This window comes from Geotrypetes seraphini, chromosome 15 (assembly GCF_902459505.1).
Source record: "Geotrypetes seraphini chromosome 15, aGeoSer1.1, whole genome shotgun sequence".
Classification (NCBI taxonomy): Eukaryota; Metazoa; Chordata; class Amphibia; order Gymnophiona; family Dermophiidae; genus Geotrypetes; species Geotrypetes seraphini.
Window position 1 is genome coordinate 3,918,144 of NC_047098.1, and position 10,768 is coordinate 3,928,911.

Consider the following 10,768-nt stretch of genomic DNA (forward strand, 5'->3'; position numbering starts at 1 on the left):
AGGCAATTGTTATAGAATGAGGGGGATTATGGCCTATTGCAAGGCATATTGTGTTAAGTTGTTAGATAACCTATTACCTGATATTATAAATACTTTGGTTCAATATTTAATAGATCTAGACTCCTAACAAGGAGCTAAAGGCCTAGAATCATGTCCCCAAGCAAGCACTTAACCTAGTGTTCAAGCCAGGCTGGAAGACTTGAACATCAGGGCCACAAGAATTGCCAGAATGACTGGGCTAGAGACTCCATTCTGTGAATTCAAATAACAGACATGAGGAAAAGCCATATAATAATCAATTAGGATTTATTAATAGTTCTCCTATGCCTGGGAAGAGCAAGCCATCACAATTTCAGTGCTCTTCAAAGGGAGAAAACAAGGACAAACAGATTTATACCCTATGTGACATCATTTGTAATAATTATCATGCTTTAGAACAGTGGTTCCCAACCCTGTCCTGGAGGACCACCAGGCCAATCGGGTTTTCAGGATAGCCCTAATGAATATGCATAAGAGAGATTTGCATATAATGGAGGTGACAGGCATGCAAATCTGTCTCATGTATATTCATTAGAACTATCCCAAAAACCCGACTGGCCTGGTGGTCCTCCAGGACAGGGTTGGGGACCACTGCTTTAGAATACAATAGCACAGTTGATCACATGACTTCCTTTCCAAAAATAACTTACGTCAATGTTACATTTAAATCCTTAATTTTAATGTTAAGTCCATTCTGTTAAGTTTTTAAACCCAGCAGGTGGCAGTGTTTCACTTTTTCTTTCTAAATCACTTTTGATCTCTGACCTTTTCAGACACCAATCATGTCGGTAAAAAGCCCTACTTACTGCAGACACATCTTAATTCTGTATGACCTTCCAATTAACATTGTATGTTCTAATCTAAAAGGAACAGATTCTCTCTGTAAAACACCCAAGTTTCCTGTTCCTCTGAGAACCTTATCTATAAATTCCATGACTGCATTTAAATAATGGTATTTATCTATGTCTTAAGAATTACAAAGTTAAACTTTTGAACTTTCTTAGCATTAGCTAAAATGTAGAATCAGCAATTTAAACTTTTCAATCTTTTAATTACAATGCCTCAAACTTTGTCTCTATAGATCTCTCATCTGAGTTCCCAAATTTTTAATAGGCACCTTATTTTAATTCATTCACAAACTCAGTTTTCCGTGACACCTTATCGCACTTGTAATTTCAGAAATTCCTCAACACTAGTTACTGTACTGTGGAATGACTTACTTCTGGCCTAGTGTCAGACAGCAGACCCTTCAGAATTCAGGAAACAAACTAATTTGTTCAGCTTACATATTCGGTTTCCTGATGGGGATATTTACGGGCAAAATAGTCACCATGGCCCTAATATTCAGCTGGAAATTCAGGGCCAAGAAATGTCTGTGAACTGGCATTGAATTTTTGAGTTTCTGAAGCCAGCTAATGCCTAGTCAGTTAAGTACAGCGTTCAGCATTTAACCAGTTGTGGCTTACTGCATGGAGATAGAACTGACTTTTATGTTCTCCTGTTTATATGGTTAAGTTCTGAATATTGGCCCTTAACTGGCAGAGTACTGACTTAGTCTCTGGAATACCCCCCAAACAGCCGGTTTTCAGTTTGGCACTAACCAGTTATTTTCAGCAGTAATAACCAGGTAAGTGCCATTGAAAATTAGCAGTTAGCCTGGATCATGCAATTTAACTTATGTTCTTATACTACTCGAAAGGGTCCAGAGAAGAGCGACTAAAATGGTTAAAGAGCTGGAGGAGTTGCTGTACAGTGAGAGATTGGAGAAACTGGGCCTCTTCGCCCTTGAAAAGAGGAGACTGAGAGGGGACATGATTGAAACCTTCAGGATAACGAAGGGAATAGACTTAGTAGATAAAGACAGGTTGTTCACCCTCTCCAAGGTAGAGAGAACAAGAGGGCACTCTCTAAAGTTGAAAGGGGATAGATTCCGTACAAACGTAAGGAAGTTCTTCTTCACCCAGAGAGTGGTGGAAAACTGGAACGCTCTTCCGGAGTCTGTTATAGGGGAGAACACCCTCCAGGGATTCAAGACAAAGTTAGACAAGTTCCTGCTGATCAAGGACGTACGCTGACAGGGCTAGTCTCAGTTAGGGCACAGGTCTTTGACCAAAGGGCCGCCGCGTGAGCGGACTGCTGGGTACGATGGACCACTGTTCCGACCCAGCAGCGACAATTCTTATGTTAACTGGCCAGGTTCTGTTTCTGGCCAGTTAAATCGCTTAGAATATTGCGCCCCCACCCCCCATGTTATGTGTACATATGTATGTTTTATTGTTTCAGTGATTGAAGTACATCTTGTTTTATTATATGCTATATTGAAATGCATTGTGACTATTGGATAAAGCAGATCATAAGTTTGTTGTTGTTTTTTCTTTTTTTATTGAAATTGAAATTTGCTTCACAAGAATCTTCTTTTTTTTTTTTCAAATTCTTTATTCATTTTTCCATCTTATATCAAGAACACAATATTACATCGTTTAAACCTTGTAAACATCACTTGTTCTTCTTTCAACATCATCTTTTTTTTTTATAATTTCTTTATTCATTTTTAAACTTACATCAAGTGTACAGTAAATATCAACCAAATATAATACAACATCACTTGCAAAATTTTCAATATCATACACCAAGAAGATTTAACCCCACCCCCTCCCAAATTCATATACAACTAATATATACCACATAAAAATAATATCTTACAAGAAAAACAGAAAGAAAACATATAACAAGAATTTCAGCAATAATTCTAATTAACATAAAACAAATAAGTTCAATCTTTCTCAGCCCACTACATGTGAAGGAGGAGGACATAATAGAGTAAAGAGAGACTCAAAAGGAAAAATCTAGGAATAGGCTCAAGTTTAGTTAAAAATTTGATTCAATCGCAATATCATATTTCAAAGCGATTTACAAGTGAGAAATAAGGGTATCAATAAAATATAGTATAAATTAGACTTCACATTTAATATATTTCAAAGAGAAGCAGATCCATGGGGCTTGCAGAGGGAGTGCACTGAGGTCCGTCACGCTTAAATTAACCTCAGGAAACCACAGCTGTCAAAATGGAGGGAAGGGGACATTGAGATCCATGAAAAGTACATCATGGGGTCTTCAGGGGTGAGGCAGTGAGGTGTTTTAGTTTTAAATTGAAATCCCAACCCGCAGCTTCCAAATTTTTAAGGATCTGCTTTCCTTTGAAATGTTTATTAAATCTGAAATATTACAAAGGGGGACTGAGTGAGAACACTACCAAGACGTAGCCTAGAGGTTAGTGTCATTGCTGCAGAGCCTGGTTTTCTGGGGAGCGCTTTAAGCTCTGTCAGACTGAAATTGTAACCTGAAACAACACTATCAAAGCTGCAGGAAGCTGATTTTTAAGGGTGTGTGGTTGAGGTCTGTGTTTAACGCAGTCCCCACTCCCCCAAAGAGTAGCAACATTCCATGCTGCTGATCCAAGGGCAAGTAGTGGCTTCCCCCATGTCTATCTCAATAGCAAACTATGGACTTTTCCTCCAGGAACTTGTCCAAACCTTTTTTAAACCCAGATATGCTAACCACCAACCTTGAGTCCCATTTCCCACCTAGAGCCTCTGCACAAGCTTCATGTTGGTGGTGCTCAGTGTAGATATTAACTGCTGCTATCCGTGTAAAGATATAAGCCAGCTCTCTCGCTGTGCCCCTTCACTATATGGATAGCATTTTAAAATCTGTGGATGGTGGAGTCATACATTTACCAGCTGCTAGTAAGTTGACCCAGATATGTTTTTGTTTCAGGGAAAGTGGACCAGCACAGCATATTAAGAAACCTGTGAGGTATTTTATTGGTTCAGGGAAGGGCTTTAATTTAGATTAAAATGAACTATTGCCCTCTAGCAGTCAGTGGTTGATATATTATTTTATTTTTTTTCCCTGCATTTTCCAAGCTGGTTTCCTGAAGCAAATTCTTCCTGACACTTTGAATAAGGAGAGTACAGCAAACTAACGCTGGAGAGGTCATGGGCTTCTTACTATCATTTTATGGCATTGTTCTCTGCTTCTTACCTGCAATTTCTGGCTTCTCTCCTTCTCCCATACAGGATTCTCAGAAACGATACAAAGTGAAGAGCCTAAGAAGGACACCCATCTTCATCACGGCAGAGGACAATTGCCCCATTACTAAAGGCAGCCTGCTGAAACCTCACTTCTAGTCCAGATTCCACTCTAGTCTTTTCTCTTCCCCCTTTCCTGAGGCTCTGCTGCATGGCGGCTTCAAGACAAAGGAGAGGACCTTCTTAGAAACTGGAGGAGATGGGACCAGACTCACTGTGTGATCCAGGATTTGGTAGAAGCCATGCACTGGGAGGCCAGCATGGACCAGTCCCAGTCATTCTGTCAATCAAACTGTGATTCAAGAATACAAAAAAAATCCATAGTAAGTTTGTTTGCACTGTACAAACTTTTGTCGGCAGATGCAGAGGAAAAATGTGCTTTGAACTTGACAGTCTATCACACTGAAGAGATTTGCCGGAAACCCGGATGAAACTCTTACACTGCCACAGATGTGATCACATGGCATACATAAGTCCCCCAGTCCTGAGACATTCAAAAGAGAATTTCCTCAAAGGCGGCCCTAGTTGCATCATGTGGGGTGGGGTGGGGGGAAGACATTCCATAATTAGTAATCAGGGAGTTCAGTAGCTGTGGGCACCGTGTCGCCATTGGCTTAGTATCTAGTCTGATTTTCTACAGGGGACATCGATTCATTGTAGCTGGTGATAAGAATTTGCAGTGAAATTCATGGGTAAGTAAAAGTGAAATGCTTGCTTTAGACTTTGTACCTCCCTTCGGTGTGCAGAAGATGTCTTTGATCTTCAGATGCCTTCATTACATCTTACTCTTAAGAGAGACTTTTCTCTGTCTTTTGACCATTTGCAGAACTTGTTTACTCCACCTCGCAGTTCTCTTTCTCTTTGTACTTTTTATGCTTTGACTACATCTTTTCTTGATGTTTCATGTTTGGTTTTACTCTGCTTGTTTGGTGGTATCAAGTTCTCCAAGGACAAGGTGGGCATAGAGCTACACGTTTGGGTGATGCCTTCCTTGTGGCACCCATTCCAGATCACTTGCTTTCTAAAATCTCAGCTAAGCCTCCTGATCTTGCATGGGGGTTCTCACACTGCTAATGGATCTTAAGCCTTTTCAAGTCACTAGGATCCACCAAATGACTTTGTACACTCTCCACAAACAAAAAAAAAGCCGATCTGACAGACAGTGGCAGAGCCTCCACTCCAATGGGCTACTCTCACACAAGGGGCATGAGGGCAAAAAAATCTAACATTGCTGCCCTCCTCCTAAGCAACCACAGGCACCAGTGAAAATATGGCTGCTCTAGAACTGTAGTTCCCAACCCTGTCATGGAGGACCACCAGCCAGCCAGTCAGTCGGGTTTTTAGGATAGCTAAATTGGCATGCCTATCGCCTCCATTATATGCAAATCTCTCTCATGCATATTCTGTAGGGAACCACTGGTCTAGGAGCTGTACGGCCCTTCAATTAACTCCCCCCACCCCAAAGCCAGCTGGGAACATCTGCCACTACATAAACTAAGATACACCCAGCTCTGAAAGGTCAAGGGTGGAGGGCTTAAAGAGACAGGATCCCTTCTCCCAGGCCAAGAGAACAACTGGATGATGGCCCAGCTCCTGCAAAATGCTGTTTTCCATGGAGAGCTCTTTGCCTGTGCTTAGCGCTTCTGTTCTTAAGTATTTATGTACTGTAAATTTACATCTTTACTCTCTAGCTAAGGGTACAAAAACTCAGCGTGGCTTAGTGGTCGTGTGCCACAGCTACTATTGCTGGATACAAGTACAAGTGGAATAATTAGGTATATTTTTGTCACTTATGAGTCCTTTCTGAGATAAAGTGATTTGAACTTTTGGGACTGTGGGGGGTCTGTTCCTCAGATGATAGTCAAAAGAAGAAATCAATCTGGTTGTGTTTGGAGACATAGATTAGGGCTGTGCCAAATTTTGTGCTTGATTTGATTCAGCCTGAAATAATGCCCTGAATATATTATTCATATTCAACTGAATAGTGATTTAAATTTGAATACAAATAATCCGGAGCCTCTACTGTGCTAAATACTACTAAAATAAACACTTGAACTCTAATTTCACATTGCATTTAAAAAAATTATTTACATGAAAGCTCAATGCCCACTAATCATATTCGCCACAGTTCTAATTTGTAGATAGAAACATCGAGGGGATCGTTTTATAAAGTGGTTTCTTTTTACGCACAAAAATGTGACCCCAGCTAAGTGATTATGATGTCTACATGTATTTAAAAGATACACATGTATATGCATATCTCTGATTCTAGAACATTTAAGTGCCACTTGGGTGGCTAAACATACAGACACATGTGAGTGAGAGAAAACACCCAAACGCTGTTCTGAAGAGCATGTAAACGTATGGGGCCACGTACAGTCACTTAAATGGTACACCAAGTCCTGCTCGATTTAAGGTTCTGCTGGTATTCAGTAAACTTATCTGGACGTCCAGGTGCAGTTACAGAAGAGGCCCGCAGTGTGCTTCAGCAGGGTTTAAAAAGAGGTACTCACTTACAGGTTTCAATTTGTGAGCATTTGCATGCTCTAGGGGAGAGCCAACAATAAACATTTAAACCCAGATTAATTGAAGAGAAATCCTGCCTTTACTTATAAGTAATAATGATTTGAGAAAACACTGATGTCATCATCGTTTTAAAAAAAGAACCCTGAGGAAGGATCCCTAATAGTCTTGGAAGACATCTTAAAATGGTCATCAGGCCTTGACAGTTTTACCAAACTTTATAAAACAAGCCCCTGTTCCTGCAAATCCATCTCTGCCCACAAACATACACATTAGGAGCTCATGCATTTAGACGTCATCATGTATTCTCATGTTATTTTCGGTCTTGTGCTGCTAAAGGTTAAAGATGCCCTCTTGTAACCCAAAGGAGTGTTGTTTTAAAAGCCCATGTCTGCTCTACCTTTTGGTGACTGTTAAGAGAGGGAATAGAGTTGTCTAATTTTGTCTGTGTTGTGTTTGTTTTATTATTTTTAAAAGCACAAAAATGTGGGGCAGAATCCCCAGTTACTGTTTAAAAGAAATGCTAATTTTTTACTCAACAGTGAGATTGTGCTTGTGTTTTTGGTGAGATGTGTATAAAATAAAGGTTTATTTATCATTATGGTAAGAATATAATATTTGTAAAAGTGCTTTGGAAAGGCAAAGAAGCTATGAGGAATTAAAATGGAAGTCTATGAGTTGCTTTGAAGTTTCCTATCGTCTAGATGTAAGCCAGAAATGTTTATTAAGGCACGATGATGGAAAAAGTTGAATGCTCAGCCATCCAGATAATTCTGTTTCCAAAATGCCCAGATCTCTGCCCAGGACTTCAGTGGCAGCAATGTCAGGCCTGGGTGATCTGCACTGCGGTAAACTTGAACCCGGACTGAAGAGAGAGGTTCCTTATTGCCCTGATTTATACAAAGCCATGCTTAGAACCCCTTGCAATGAGGAAGAGATTGAAAAGATGGGTTAAAAACATGGGGCAGCTGGTGCAGAGGATGGGAAGGGAAGGTCTGCCTCTGCCTAAAATGAGAGAAAACTGTGCAGACAGATGAATTAAATGATCTTTATACAGAAAATGACTTATAAAATTATGCAGCTCCTCCGAAATTGGTTCATAAATTCCGATGCAACTTAGCCAAGCAAAATATTTTCTTCCATCTATCCTCATTGATCCTACTGGAGTCTATTTTATTTTATGTGTTTGTCTTCATTTAATAGTTGTGTCATAACATTAAGTCCTTTTTAAGCACAATGTATCTCCCCGCCTTGAGAAAGAGTTGCAAAACGCGTCAGCAATGGGGATGAACAGATACTAAAAAGCTAAGTACCTGTATATATCATAGGACTTAATGTTATGATATAATAATCAAAGATACAACTATTAAATTAAGGAAAGCACATTAAATAGACTCCAGTAGGATGAATGAGGAATTCAACCACTTGAAGTTAGGGTACTCGCTGGTGGTCTGAAGATCCTTAAAGAACTGGAAGTTTATTCTTTGGCATAATAGGGAAATGTGCAATATCTATAGGGATTTTCCTGTTTGAAGAAGATTGAATATTAGATATTCTGGCTCAACCACAAACTACCAAAGAAACATTCTTTTCTCCAGCATCATCCATCTCTCACAGTTGTCACATTAAGATTTCCATTCTAACCCTACTCATTTTTTAGGCTGTAGGGCTGGCTGATGAACAAGGAGGCTGTTAAAATGCATTTGGTACTGAACGTGAAAATAAAAGTCAATAGCCATCTGTGTACTGGGCTTCCTTCATCAGGTCAGAGCTGGGTCCACTTTGAATCCAACAAGCTAAAGGAGAGTCGCCAAATATCTTCCCTTGCAAGGTCACAACACTTCTGACTGGTGTGGGTCAAAGCCATCCACCTCGCCAGCTGGTCTTCAAACTGTTTATTAGGCAAATCCTCAAGGAGGGAGGTATTTCCAAATCCATTCCTTCGCCTATTGAGAAATGCCTTGTCATTCAAGCAAGGGCCTTTTCTTTCCATCCACTTCCCTCTTTCTATCATGAGGCAGAGTGTAGCAGAAGCAAAGAGGATTATAAGGGCTGCCCCAGAGGTCTCTAAGGTCTTGCATTGAAGAACACTACAATAGAGTGTGAAGGCTTCCAGAGGAAGCTTATCCCGGTGCGCCTTTCAGTACAATTAAACTTTCCAAGGCCTTCAAATCACTCGTTCCTGTTATCTCCCGCAGTGTAGTTTTGGCTTGTTTTTCATGTACTTCTGTGCAGGTCACTCCAGATCCAAATGAAGAAAAAAATGTAGCAACATAAGCACCAGCAAGTTAGATGTAAAGAAGGCTAAAAGAATATGCAGAGAATCTTGCCACAGAAGGAAATACTCAGGTGCATCAGAAGCAGAAAACTTGGGAGGGAATCGCATGAACTGTTGCACTATAGCTGTAAAAATGCATTTGAGAGAGCATGATGGTGTATATTCCATTGATGACAGAAAAAAAAGACAATCGGAAAGCACACGCAAGAACGTGCATATGTTTTTGAAGCTTTTGTTTTGTGGGAACAGGAACAAAAAGGTTTTAATGAATTCTATAATAAGAGTCTAAACCTCATCCTCTATGTGAAAAATAAAAGTTACAGAAGTTCAAATATGAAACTTTTCAGACTGTTTATAACATGAAAAATCAGCCATTCTCAGCATTTTGGATTTGCTGTTTTAGTCACCTTTTCCCAACGATAGTCACATTTGGTTTATTTGAAATTAAAAAATGAAATTTAATTTTTAAAAAAAGTCAGCTCTCGCGTGCCCCTTCCTGTTCTCCCTCTCCCCCCCACCCACCACTCTTCCTGTAACGACTTCCGTTCATGCAGGCAGGAATAAGTTTCTGTACTTAAACAATTTAATTATTTTCTGCATAAAATTCAGTCATTAAAGGCTATTTTTACAAAGCCGCAGCAGAGGTTTCTATCGCGGGCCGGCAAGGTGAAAGCTCTGATGCCCATAGGAATTTTGCTTTTTGCTTTCATGCAGTGGCATAGTGAGGGAAGTTGGCACCTGGTATCACTGCACAGTGTGCCCCCCCCCCCATTCCCCCCACCTCTTGAAATGTCTGCCAGCGTAAGTAGCATCTTCCACCCACTGCTTGTGCTGGTATTGGCTCCCTTCTGTTGTCATCTGGATTCTGATGACAATCCAGAACATACAGAGTTAAAACAAACAAAAATCCAAGCCATGGTCTAGCCCCTGCAGAGTACCTCAAGGATCACCTCTTTCTCCCACATTGCCTCCCTCGGCTCCTACCTAGACAAATAAGGTCTACCCTACAGCTATGCAGATGATATCACCATTCTTCCTTTCGATCAACCAGCACCATCCATGGCAGACACAATATACAGAACACTTGAAACAGTGGCAGCATGGATGAAAGACCACAAACTGAAACTGAATCAGGACAAACAAACTTCATCCTACTCGAAAATAACAAAACCCCAATCATAACAAACCTTGTCATAAACTCTGGTACAACATACCACATCCAACCCACTTTAAAACTCCTGGGAGTGCTAATAGACAGAGGCTGTACAATGCAGCCACAAATCAACAAAACAATTAAAAACAAAATCATTCACAGTCATGAAAAACCTGAGGCGAGTGAGAAAATTCTTCGACAGAAAACAATTCCAACTCGGTGCAATCCCTAATCCTAGGTCTCATAGACTACTGCAACATACTATATCTCCCCTGCACAGCAACCATGATAAAACAACTACAAACAATACAAAACACAGCCCTAAGACTGGTCTACTCACTGAAGAAATTCGACCACATCACAGAGGCATACCACGACTCACATTGGCTCCCAATACAAGCGAGAATACACTTCAAATTTTCCTGCCTACTATTCAAAGCAATAAACGGAGACATCCCAGCCTATTTGGAACAATCGACTAGTTCAATCCACCTCAACCAGATATAGGAGAACCCACACACCCTCCAACCAAAAATGTCAAAAGAAAAATAGCTGTACGTCAACCTCCTAGCCACTCGAGCTGCAACGCTTGACCAACAACTCTACAACCTATTGATATCGACCACAGACTACAAAACCTTCAAAAAAGAAATAAAAACCCTTCTATTCAAAAAACACATAAAA

At 40.3% G+C, this 10,768-nt stretch overlaps 1 protein-coding gene across 3 annotated transcripts in view; it reads left to right on the plus strand.

Annotated features, from left to right (window-relative positions):
* RAP1GAP (RAP1 GTPase activating protein) overlaps positions 1 to 7,330 on the plus strand; it is a 196,077-nt gene extending 188,747 nt beyond the window's left edge. For all 3 annotated transcript variants that reach the window (XM_033922754.1, XM_033922753.1, XM_033922755.1), the window contains exon 22: positions 4,119 to 7,330. In XM_033922754.1, coding sequence (XP_033778645.1) covers positions 4,119 to 4,201 — 83 coding nt within the window. In that variant the 3' untranslated portion in view covers positions 4,202 to 7,330. The remainder of the gene's footprint in view (positions 1 to 4,118) is intronic.
* The last annotated feature ends 3,438 nt before the right edge of the window (positions 7,331 to 10,768 follow it).